Source organism: Piliocolobus tephrosceles, chromosome 18 (genome assembly GCF_002776525.5).
Source record: "Piliocolobus tephrosceles isolate RC106 chromosome 18, ASM277652v3, whole genome shotgun sequence".
In the NCBI taxonomy this organism is placed as follows: domain Eukaryota; kingdom Metazoa; phylum Chordata; class Mammalia; order Primates; family Cercopithecidae; genus Piliocolobus; species Piliocolobus tephrosceles.
This window is the reverse complement of record NC_045451.1, coordinates 13,680,231-13,693,726: the sequence shown is the minus strand read 5'-3', so window position 1 is coordinate 13,693,726 and position 13,496 is coordinate 13,680,231. Positions and strand designations below refer to the sequence as shown.

The 13,496-nt window shown below is 37.6% G+C and overlaps 1 protein-coding gene across 2 annotated transcripts in view; it reads left to right on the top strand.

Annotated features, from left to right (window-relative positions):
• Positions 1–13,496, top strand: part of CDH7 (cadherin 7) — a 133,098-nt gene that overhangs the window by 44,447 nt on the left and 75,155 nt on the right. For both annotated transcript variants that reach the window (XM_023224193.2, XM_023224192.3), the window contains exon 3: positions 11,426–11,720. In XM_023224193.2, coding sequence (XP_023079961.1) covers positions 11,426–11,720 — 295 coding nt within the window. The remainder of the gene's footprint in view (positions 1–11,425; positions 11,721–13,496) is intronic.

Here is a 13,496-nt window from a genome sequence, read left to right as displayed (position 1 = left end):
AGAGAAAGTAATGATGGCTGCGGGTTGCCCAACATCAGAGCAACACAAGGGCATGAGACCCCAAATCCCATGGCTCTCCTGCATGTTAACGCATAACACAGGCTTGAAGCAGTTTTAATATCATGATGACTCGCTTGAGCAATTCTAATTATGTTGCTGAAGAGGTTGTTTGATTCATCTTGAATCCCAGTTCTGTGGATTAATAAATAACTGAATATACTTCTGTATTTGATACTCATTTGGGCAGAAGGAGTGAAGAGTCAAACTGTGAAATAAATGTAGCCGTTAAGAAAATAGGACACCTATTACAGTTTAAAAATCTAAACAGAAATTAAACAGCTGAAACGCTAAACAGAATTTTGCAGAAAGCGTCTTCCTCAAGCATGGTGTTATTGATTCTCCCTTGCCTGTTCGTCAGTTCCGTGATGTGGTCGACTCTCTCCAGGCAGTGTTAGTGGTGGCCTCCTGTTAACACCAGGGCAGCTAATATGCAAAGACAACAACAAAACAACAACAACAACAACAACAACAAAATCATGGCCAATCTCTCCTTGGAAAACCAATATGCCTTTCCAGAGTCCATGGGATAATATGAATGGCTATTTGAGAATGTCGTATTCTCACATCAACCTAATTATTGACTTTATTATGGTCATTGCTTGTTTCTTCCACATCACTCTCTTTTTTTCCCTTTTTCTTCCTATTGATTTCTGCCAATTTGATTACATTTCTTTATGAAAATGTTTATCCTTAGGGCATTAACAACTGCAGTCAAGATTGTTAGTGTGCAGGAAAGCAGAGGATGGAAGTTTCTCTGGTTGCAGAGATGAGTCCCTGAGAGAGCTCACAGGAGACTTTGTTTTCCTCATGTATTTCTAAATAATATTTTGCTTAGAGAAGAAAACCTCTCTCAGGCCTCCTTAGGTCACCTGGGCTAGAGTACAGTCTTATTATTCTTTGTATCAGCTCTATTTTAGAAGAGACAATTACATATTCCATGGAGGGTCTTGTTATGTGAACTAGGTTTGTTTTTCATATAGGAAGCTTTAGTGTTTTGAAATTGAAATGATGCCAGAGATTTTTGAGGTAAGCTTTTAAACATTTGTACCTTCTCAGCAAATTGCTTCAAACGTTCTGCAGACATGCTTATTTTCCCTCTTTTATAACTAGCTAATAACCCTATTTCTCCTCTGTCTTTCAAAATGATAGTACAATGGAAGAACATTGTCCTCAAACTTCCTCTGTATTTCTCTCTTCTTTTTAGGCCAGTGGCTCTTACCTTGGGTATGTACTAGTTTGACCCAGGAAGCTTTTACAAATAAGAAAGCCTGGGACTATGGATGGATATTCTGATTGAATTATTCAGTAGTGTGGTCTGAGCATCACAGCACTTGAGTGAGCATAAGATACTCAACCCTTGACATAGAGAACTGAGGAGGAAGGCATGCAAACTGAGTCGCTGGCTTCCCAGAGCTAAGGCGATTTTGCTTCTTTCTCTTCTCAAATAAAAAACACCAGAATAAATCCTTCATGCTCTTGGGATTGGTCCATTCACAGTGTGAAGTTTCCATAAATCAAAGCATTTGAAAGCATGGAAAAATAAGAGTATGTCAGATATCTACTGAAAGAAACGAGTGACTCACTGCCTGGGGCTACAACTTTTACGAATTTTGCCATTTGACAGCCTCTACTTCAGTGGCTGCTGCTTCTTATCAACAAGTACACATCTCTCAACAAATAACGTAAATGTTCCCCTCTATCACCTGTGTCTCTGAAGGAGAGAGCATGGTATGCATGAGTACCAAGGAGCCAAGCTCTGTGATTCATTAGTTACTGAGTTGGTAATGTGTGTGCATGCTGCAGGTAAGGTTGCATAGGAAACAGACCTGGACCAGGGTGGATTTGCCCGTAAGGAATTTATTGGAGTGCATTCTTGGAATAAACACTTATGAGGGAGAAAAGAAGGAAATAGGATTGGGCAGTAAAAGTTGTTGAGCAAAGCATCCTAGGACTTGGCTGACCTTATGGAGAGTTCAGGAGTAGGGAAGGGTCTTCATAGTTGTCCTGAGTCAAGGGGAGAAGGAGGAGCTTTAAAGGCTCACAGCAGCCAGTCATCATTGGATGTAGCCTGTTCTTAAGAAAGATGTGTTACCTTTGGTCAAGGTGGCTCTCTTCAACTGAGGACGACTTTTGGAAAGGACTTAGCTGAGATGTGTTGGCCACCAGCACACCAGTGTTTCATTTGGTGAAGGGAGGGGATCTGGGAGGCTTTTATGACATGCCCTAGAGTCAGCTCCTTGCACCACTCATATCTACTTGCTTCATGTAGTAAGTTCAGGAAACAGTTCTGCAGAAATACGTTAGGCCCTCTTTCCTGCTAGAATTCACGAGAAGATTAAGAATCTCCAGGTTGCAAATGGTACTCATCACATCCCTCTCATCTTCAGCTCCCCCTTGGACAGGCTCTTTCACTTGTCCATTTGCCATTAAGATGGACAAGAGAACATCAAGAGACACTCTAGTGCCCAGATACTAACAGAAGCCCCCATTAGGTAACAGAAGCCCACCTCCTCCCGATGATCAAGATAGGTTACACCTACCAGGATTGTGACACTTGTCCTAGTCTGCTGGTCCCTTGGTGCCAGGAGTCCCAAGAGAATGGGACAGACGTACCTTGTGAACCTGGTAGTCACACTGCTGTAGGAATGAGAAGCACACATTCACACCCAGTGAGTCAATAGGAGTGAGGTAAGAAGGACAATCCCACTCTGATCCTTTCATTCTTGGTCTTCAGTGTTCTGCTCACCCCCGGGAGGCGGAGCTTGCAGTGAGCCAAGATTGCGCCACTGCACTCCAGCCTGAGCAATAGAGCAAGAGTCCATCCCCCCCACAAAAAATAAAAGAAAAGAAGAGTTGTGGCTAAGTCACAACTAAGCCCTCAAGTAGAGAACATGAAGCATTCACAATTACACTAAGCGAGGATGAAGCCTCAGCTTCAATTCTGATCATTAAGAATTCGACTGTAGGCAGATTTCTTAAGTTGTGGCTGTCCTCCTCTTACCTAGCTCCTTTTCAGTTTGCCCTCCTTGTTCTCCATTATCTCTGACATTCTGTGTTTGTCCATATCTTTGTCCAGGCATTGGCTTCCATTGAACAAATATTTTTCTTATATTAGAATTGAAAAGATGCTTTAGAAAATTCTCTCTTTAGATTATACAAGTGTTGACATTTTCTCCCCGCAACCAAATGGAGACTCTAAAGTTTTATTTCCATTGCTTTAGCTGTTATCGTTGATATTTTCTAATGGACAAAGCACTGTAGTGCAGACAACTCCGAGAAACATTTTGCGAACACCTTATGCTATTGGTGTCTGCAACATGTATGTGCATACCTTCTCCAAAATGCCAGGTACAAAACATTTGTGCAAGTCTTAAAGATGAGCATTCAGATTGCTCTCTGCCTTCATCATGGTATCTTCCAGTCATCTCTAATGTTATGACAGGGAAGAAGTGTTAGATGGACTTTTGCCTAGAAGCATTGAAAACAGTTTTCATGTAGGATTTTTTTTCATGGGCCCAGTGCTTCTCAATGGATCTGTGATGAAAGGCCAAGGTGTGTTTTGTTGTTGGTTGTGTTTTTGTGCACACATTTGTTTTTTTAAGAACACATTATACTATTGTCACTTGATGCTAGTTTTGTAAAATGCAATAAAAATAAATTTCTTACATAAAAAAAGTCAATTCCCATTATTTTTATCATTGTATTTGGGTTCAACAGACATGAAATTATTTGGTGAGCTTACTATAACAGTTGCTAAGCCATTCATCTCAAATTCTGTTTTTATCTTAATTCCAAAAAACAGATACCTCACTTTGAGTGGTGTTGCTTTTGCCTTGGTTATATACATTTCCTGCTCAACCGGTCTCATTTTAAAAAGTAAAATTAAAAGTTATTCTTTTGATAAAAAGCTTAGCCTCTCCAGGGGTTGCTTTTAAGTGCTTCTGGCCTATTTCATGGAGTTTACAACTAAGAGAGCAAGGTACCGTCCTATCCGGCGAGCCCTCAAGTAGAGAACATGAAGCATTCACAATTACACTAAGCGAGGATGAAGCCTCAGCTTCAGTTCTGATCATTAAGAATTCGACTGTAGGCGGATTTCTTAAGTTGTGTGAGAGTTGTGGTTCTGGCCTGGAGACAGCAATCAGAGATAGGATGAGTGGGGTTTTCTTTAGGGAAGTGAATGTAGCTGTGTGGAATAAAGAATGCTTTTTAGAGTTGCCGTCTCTTGGTCCCTGATGAAAAAGCTGTGTCTGTGAACATGAAGCTTTAAGTAACCATGTTGTAGGCACAGATCTATGACCTTTTCACTCCAAAGCAGGACTGTTTTCCCTAAGGAATGCAGATAAATATATTACACCACTATATGGAAATGTGTTAATATGGATGGAAAATTTAATTTTACAAAATTTCTTTCAAATGCATCTTCTTATTTTATCTTCACTCCAACATTCAAAGCCAATTGTCCATTTACAGATATGGATCTATAACAGATGCATAAACTGGGACTCGAGCACCATCAAGACAACACAACATGGAGCAGAATGGAGATTCAGTAGCCGTACCTGGGGCTTCTTTGCATTGACCTTCCAATTGGGTCATTCTGCTTCTAAGAAAATGGACTGTGACCCCCTAGAAAGGCTGTTTGTCACAAGTGACTTACTGTGAACTTTTTCTGAGAATAAAAACAATATGAGTAGTATTTTTTCTTTTTATTTATTAATAAAAGAAATGAATTTTTCAGCAATATTACCATTACCTATGTACTTCCTGAGTTATATTTCTTTCCTTTATTCCTGTTTGTAAAACAGTATCTTTATTTCTTAAACCACTGTCTTCATTAGAGATGCTTTACAAGTAAATTGTGTTCCATTACCTTGAATTACAGTAATAATTATAAATTAGAAAAACTTCAACCAGAAAGAAATGACTCATACATTTGTTTTCATCTATAACATTTCTTCAACAGCTTGATAATTGCAACATATCCAGTGGTATGTGGAAAATATTTATTAAAAGACATTATGAGAAAAGAAAATTTGTTTATCAGGCAATTTGTATATTCAGGCAATTATACTTCTGCCAATCATTGTTTAAATCTACTTTCTATACTTATAATTGTAAACTTGTAAAATTTTAATAGACTTACCCTGCATGGGTTCTAATAATCTGGAATACACTTTTAAATTTTAAAAATCAGGAATCTATAATAAGTAAATCAGTGGTAAAATTTACTTTTAATACTTTATTAATATTTAACACAAATCACTCTCAGATTGATTAACTTACTGCTCTGAAAAACACATTTTTTACTTTGCTAGCATTACTTCATTTTTTTTGACACAAATGCAATGGCACCAGTATGTGTTTTACTTATATTACAATGTATTTTTTCTTATTCCAACGTTCAATATAAGGAAACATTTAATACAAAACTGCAATTATTGTCATCCTTATTGTAAATAAGTCAGTGAGCATCACAGAGGCTTTAGTTTCTGGTTTCATTTATTATTGTTAAAGCTTTCACAATACATATTATCTCTTTCATGAAATTTCACCTTATGTTTGTAGATGGTCTTTCTGTGGCATGAAAATTTAGTATTTTTTTCAAAGGCAAAGACATCAAAAAGTGCAACTCTAACATTACAATAATTTACCTTTATGAATCCTAGTCCACTGTATCATCTCAAGTACTAGTCACAATTATGCAAGTTAAGTGTGAATATATTTGTCTCCATTTTACAGGGCTAAGCTTTAGGTAGTAAAGACAAGATCATCAGTAAGATCAAATAAGAAGCAGAATTTAAGAAGTACTAGAGGAAAGAAAAGTTGATTAATAAACTGAATTGATTTTTTTTTTTTTTTTTTTTTTTTTTTACCTTCATCTCCTAAATAGAGGATGTTTTCCATTTTCAGACTTTTATTTAAGCAGATGGATTGAAAGTGGTAGACCGGGTAGTTCATATCGTGTGTAATCTGGTTATATAGATGTAAAAAGATCACCAGAACATCAGTGCATTGCTCTTTTAGTTTTGGTCTCTACAATCTTAAATTTAAAAATAAGGTGGAAAAAAATACAAAAAACTAGCCGGGCGAGGTGGCGGGCGCCTGTAGTCCCAGCTACTCCGGAGGCTGAGGCAGAAGAATGGCATAAAGCCGGGAGGCGGAGCTTGCAGTGAGCTGAGATCCGGCCACTGCACTCCAGCCTGGGCGACAGAGCGAGACTCTGTCTCAAAAAAACAAAACAAAACAAACAAACAAAAAATTAATGAAGGTAATGGATATTCTGGCACCCAAGGACATGCAAGTAGGCTTCAACCCTCCCTTAACACACGTGCATGTGTGTGTATCTGTGTATTTCGTGCATGTGTGTGTATCTGTGTATTTATGAGAGAGAGAAAAAAAGGGAGAGAGAACTACTGTATAAAAGCTGAGGAAACAGGAATAAGAAAGATGCCTGTTTCTACCAGGGCTCTGTCTCCTGGGGAACAAAAACATGTAAGTGTGAAAGTACAAAATCATACACTAAGTGTTACCACGAGCAACAAAGCAAGGCATCTGAACTCCATCTGAGTGGTTCAGAGGATTATGAAGAACAAACCAGAGATACAGGATGTTTTTTGTTTTGTTTTGTTTTGTTTTTCTTTAAAAAGCTATTAAAATTTAAAAGGGCAGAAATGGAAATAAAACAAATACTGCTATTTTACAAAGTGAATTATAAATTTACCAAATTTAATACAGCAGACTTTATTAAGGATGTAGAACATAGTGATAAAAAGAACTTAGTTCTTAAGGAGTTTATAAATTAAAGTTGAATATAAAGATAACTAGATTTTCAGTATAAAGCAGAATTAAATGAATTCTATCATAGAAATTGAAATAAGAAATTATGGGAAACAAACAGGACAGTTGTAAAACTTCAGAAAAAGGGAACTTGCATCGAGCTGAATTGGATGTCTGTGAGTGGGTACGCTGGGAAGCATGGGAAATGCTTGCTATGCTCAGGCAGTGAGAACTAGTCCAACACGCTTGGACCATAGACTACAGTGTGAGATGTGGTGGAAAAACAAGGCCAGGGAGATAGAATGGAATCAGATTGGGACTCATGCCTAGAATTTTCGGTTAAATCCATAGACCATGGGAAGCAATTAAATATATTTGGTGAGCATGCTGAAAAGGCCAAAGAAGGAGGATCAAGAGTCAGCCCAGTAAATGTTCCATACACTTTGAAATAACTTCAAAAGAGTTGAATTCTCAGCACAGATATACTTTCCGTAGGCTCTAAAATGAGCATAAACATAGCAATAGATGCTTCCTGGAATAATCAGCCACAATTGGCTGGACCATGGGGAAGCTCCATGCCACGCCCAGGGGCTGATCCATCATGAAAGTCCTTCAGAGCTAACATTGTTGTGCAAATATGATATATTATGATATCTCAGTGTTATCTTTCAGCACTTATCAGTAAAGATACTCTTGTGGACAAAAACATATTTAATGAGGGGTGTGATATAATTTAATGTATGTTTTAGAGGAAATAATTTGATTGTGACAGCCTAGACAATGTGAGTTATTAAATTAAAAAATAATTGAGGTGTTTTGCAATAGCCCAAGTGAAAGGTTTGATGATTCTGAACTAGGATTATAGTTCAGAATGAATGAAAAAGGGCTTGGATACAATCGACTGGTGGTGGGGGGGTGCTCTATCAAGCAGGGCCTGATGGAACATTAATGGATTATCCACAGATAATATTTTAGGATACATGTAAAATGTGATTTGCATTCATGGTCTATGTAGTTTATGAGAGTCTGATATTTCTTACATATTAATACATAATGCTGACATAATGACACAGGATTTACATAATCGTACCTCCTCCTCAGCTTATCTTTTGCCTTATCATGAGCTACATTCAACTAAGGTTCTATGCCTCTCACTTTTTGTGCTCATTTGAAAAAAAATCTGTAAATAGTTACTTTGAAGTCAAAACAAATACTTTGAAAATGATTTAGGAACCCAGGCAGTAAAGGTAAATTTTGTCTGCTTATTAATTTTTTTTATTATTGTTTAGGCTAATCTCAGGTTCACATTTGCAAGGGTATTTGTGAGTAGAATAGACTTTGGTGATTTGCTGTTCTGCCCCCAGATAGAGCACAAATACTTGTCTTTGGTTGCACTGTTTATTTTGCTTATGTACTTATTTACCATTTTATAGGATCATAGTTTGTTTTTTTCTTGGTCAAAGGATTTCACAGTGGAGAATAACATTTTTCTGTTCAGGTTGTTATAGTTATTCTCAAAGGTGTCTATGCATGTGTCCATGTGTGTGGGTGTGTCCGTGAGTGTGCACGTGCCTACGTAGACACTTGTCAACTTAAGAACATGATTTGCTGTTTCTACACTTGAGAACATTTCTCTTCTTTGGTGAGCATTCTTTTTCATCAAGGAGAGAGGAGTTTTTTACTAAGAGTGTGGATTTCACTTCACCTATTAGGATTAGTAAAATGCACAAAGTCTCACAGATTAAATGTCTGAATGCCTCAGATAATTATGTACCCATTTTAACAATTCAAAGTTGGTCACTTTTAACCACAGATGCTTACAGTAACATTGCAAAGACACTGAATATAGGCTCCAAGCAATTTTCTGCTTGTGAATTTTGGCAGTGGTTAGAAGCCTAGCGATGGTACCAGCTGGGAGAAAATTGTCAGCGACGGGAAGAATAGTAAAGTTTAGGGCTCTTGAAACAGGACGTGTGGGAGGCCGGGGGTGGTGGGACATGGGTAGGGCATGGGTAGGTAGTAGAAGAGGAAGAATTTGATTGTTGAATAATTGGAGAATCAAGCAGTGTGAAACTTTTAAGTTCTGATGCTGTCAGTAATGGAGAACAACTGACAACCCCATAATGTTTAATAAAATGCAGCGTCAGAGCTCTGGTTGAAGTTCACAGTCAGGACTTACTGTGTGATTTTTCTTGAAAATAAATTTGTTTTGTTTCTCATACTTGAAATACCACAGGGACATTGTAGCGCCATGCCACCAAAACAGTGATCAGCTGGTAGGAATTAGGTAAATGAATCATAAGGGTTGGTTCTGTGAATGAAAATCGTTCATGTGATTTCAGTGTAAAAAAGCTTTGATTAAAGACATGACTCATGCATAATTGATATTTCTTGTGGTCTTCTGGATGTTCTTCTAACATTGCACGCCACTGTCAGCAGTAACGTGTAGATAAGTTGCTACCAGCTGCCGCCCCGTAGGAGCACAGATGAGGGTGAGGGAGCATTAGGAGAGCAACATTGAACATTTAAGCGGCCCAGGGACTGGAAGCTTGTTTTAAAAACAACTTATTTTCATCCATCATCTGCATTTGTCTTGGGAGTCAAGTTTTTTGCTATGTGCTACTGAGTGTGGTGGAGTTTATTGTTATGTAATGACAAGAAGAGACCCTGCTGGTAAGTCATAAAATGTGCAGATGGAAACCACTCAAAGCACTGAGCTTCTTGAAGATTTGGGGGGTGATCAGGTGGGGTTGGTTGCATATTCCCTTCTTTCCTCACATTCCCCTTTGCATCAACTCTTGAAGACCCTAGCACACAGCACAACAGTCCCTATCCTGGAGGCTGGATCTCATTATAGGGAGTGGGGATGTGGGCTTTAGATCAGCCTGCCAGTTTTCATAATCCTGGGTCTGACAGAGAGTTGGCTGGGCCACTTCAGGCAAGGTTCTTAGCCTTTCTCTACCTCAGTTTCCTCATTTGTTAGTAGGATTAAGGGAAAATGTGAATATTGAATGAGTTACTATGTAAATAATGTTTTACCCATGTAACAAACCTTCACATGTACCTCCGAACCTAAAATAAAAGTATTGTTTTGTTAAAAAAAAAAAGAATGTTAAGCATAGTGACTGACATCTAGGAAGTTCTTAATAATTAAAACTATAATAATTCTCATATTTCACCCTTTGTATTATAAATTAGAGGGAGTTACATATATAATCATAACCCTAAAAATGACTTAAGAAAGTTAAATAATTCACAATAGTTGAAGAACACACCTTTTCCGTACACTGAATAAACGTGTGGCTTAGGATTCACTAGATAATTCACAATGAAAAAAATTAAATTATAACTCGTGCCAGAAATTTACTTTTTATATTATTTAGTCCCATCGAAACCAAAAGATAAATCAGGTATTCGAGTACTCGGAAGCAGAGGATAAACACAGCTGTTACATTGCAGTAAAACAATCATTTACAGAAATTCAAGGTACAAAAAGCTATGTCCTCAACAGCTGCCAGGGAAGGATGAAAATGTACTGTCCATACTTTCCTTGGTGTTTTTTTTTTTTCATATTTTATATCTCTTTAGCACCTTGTCTTTTAAAAGATGCAAACGTAGTTCTGAAGGGCAGTGAAAAGCTTTATTATTTGGTAAATTGGGTTTTACATTCATATTAACCAAAGCCCAGAATGATGGCAGTTATAGGGGGTGAAAGATTGTTGAAATGACGGATTGAGTAGCGCGTTTCTCAGGTTATGAAGTTCAGGGAAATGTGTAATTACGTCTGAGTTTCCTGAGGTTCCTCTGTTCAGCATAATGTTCTGACATACAGCAGGGACAGCTCCAGATGTGAAACGCAAATCAGGAGGGACTGCTGTGCTGCTGATGCTGTGCTTAATCATACAAGTCGAATGCAGTTCTTGGTATTTCAAGAAAGGGTTTAGCTGAAGTCTCATGCGTGTATTGATTTAAAATTCCTACTTGAGAGAGCTGTGTCATTTTTTTCAGCTCTAATTTTTAAAATACAGAACAGGATTTGGAGACAGATTTAGAGACTGGACATCCAGCTATACTCGTTAATCACAGAAAGGAGTGTGAGTGGGGACAGGGCAGGAAGGAAGGAGAGAAGGGCACCCTTAAATAATATGGGGGTTTCTAAGCATATTAAATGGTATGTTGGAACTAGATTTACAAATGTCCTATAGAAAGTTTCTTTGCTTGGAGTAGATCAGATCAACCAATTATACATGTTTACTGAATGCCTGCTCTGTTCAAAGAAGATAGCTAAAACTGGCAAGGACAGATCAAATAAAAAATAACACTACAATCAGTTCCCAACTTTGGGACTGATATAAAATACCTTTGGAAATGTGACTTCACAGGAAGAAATGAAATTGTCTTGCTCACAAGTACAAGCTGACACATTCTCATAGCCTTTCTGCTGTGCACAATAAGCGTTCAGCTTATCTTTCCAAGAACAATAAAATTTCGTGTACTCCTACCTGACATAAGAATTATTTTTACATATCTCCGTATCGCTGACTCTCTTGTAAGTTAATCTCATCTCACATGAATTTTTCACCAGCTTCACTCTGATGTTGATAAAGGAGATGGTTCCATCAAATACATCTTGTCGGGCGAAGGGGCAAGTTCCATTTTCATTATTGATGAGAACACTGGGGATATTCATGCCACCAAGAGACTGGATCGTGAGGAGCAGGCCTACTACACGCTCCGAGCTCAAGCGCTGGACAGGCTCACCAACAAACCCGTGGAGCCCGAGTCAGAGTTTGTCATCAAAATTCAGGATATCAACGACAATGAACCCAAATTTTTGGATGGCCCATACACGGCAGGGGTTCCAGAAATGTCTCCTGTGGGTAAGTAAAGAACAATCTGCTTTGTAGCCTGTAGCTGATTTGGGGAGTTTTTTATTTAAAATTAAATCATCCTTAAGTACTGAATATATATATATTATATTAGTATGTGTATATATATACATTCTATATATGTGTATATATTAGTATGTGCATAGCAATTGTCAGTTAGGGTGAGGGAAACATTTGAGACATGTTGGTGGCCAGTATCCATTAACTTAACTTACTAATTTGTTTGTATGGAAAATTAGGAAATTGTTTTTATACAGCTATTTCAATGTTTTCAGGAAATTACTTTGATCTTACATTTTTTCAACTTGATATTTATTTATATTTTTAAATGATTACAGTGATGCCTCAGAATTTAACAAACAGAATTCTTCCAGACACAGGCCAGTGATGATCTTTTACTTTTCTTTCCATGCTATTAAGATATTGATTCATTGTTCTAAACATCTCTCTATGGCCAGTGTATCAAGAAGGACATTGATGGCTAGCCAGGCTAATATTTGGATTGGTTGATCTGTTTAATTGTCATGAGTATGATTGAACCTACAAATGGCCATCCACATGCTACCACTGATTATTTTAAAATTTTAAGTTCAGGGATACATGTGCAGATGTGCAGGTTAGATAGGTAAATGTGTGCCATGGTGGTTTGCTGCACAGATTATCCCATCACCTAAGTACTAAGCCCAGCATCCCTAAATTACTCTTCCTGATGCTCTCCCTCCTCCCCCAACCCTTCAGCAGGCCCCAGTGTGTGTTGCTCCCTGCCATGTGTCCATGCCACCATTAATTTAAAAAAAATTATCCAAAAACTTAAATGAATGAAAATGTATAGTGAATTTATAGCAATGGTAAGGAGATACCCATTTGGAGATATATATTTTTAAAAATGAAGGCTTTTTTGTTCAAAGGCCTTTTATCATTGCACCATTACTAGAAAGATAGCAAGTAAAGTACTTCTAGTGTGTACTTTATGTATATCGAATAATAGAAATTCTCTTTTAAATTTCATTTACTCAAGTACTTTTGGAATAGTTTACAGCCAGTATGTAATTTAAGTGTAGGCAATCTTACAAAAAAAAATAAAAAGTTACAAGACTGAGTGAGAGATCGGTTGATTTATATATTAATTTCCTGCTGTTTTTAATATTGAAATAGGAAGTTTATTTAAAATAATAACAGAACTTGTATTTTAACACATGGGTATTTTAACCAATGTGATTTATTTTTTTTAAAGGTCATTTCATTCATCCAATCATACAATCAACATACCTATGACCGTGAGGAGTGGGGTTGCAAAGACGTGTATAATGTGTGCTCTTAAAGGGATCGCAGTCTAGTGGCCCTAAATTTCTGGTCCTATTAGAAGAGAGAGGGGAAATTATTTGGGGCAGCACCATGCTTCTAGCTGCTAGACAAATGCCAAATGACAAGGAGACAGAAGAATCAATGCTTGTGGCCAAGAAGAATTTGAACCACAGTGGCATGATCTTACTATAATTAGCACATATGTAAGCATTGCTAGCATTGCTGTGACCGAACAGGTGTGTTCACTCTTCCTCACTACCATCCACACCTTCCAAGTGCTTTCTGCTGTTCCTGCTTACCAACAAGAGCAGCAGCAGCAACAGTAACTGCTACAAGATTTTGGAGGTTTTAGAAAAAAGAAAGGGCACATCTTCCTCCCCAAATTAGTAATGTTTGGGAAATCAGGAATTTATGAGATGTGTTTGAGCAGTTTAATTCAACTTCATACTCCTAGTTCTCATG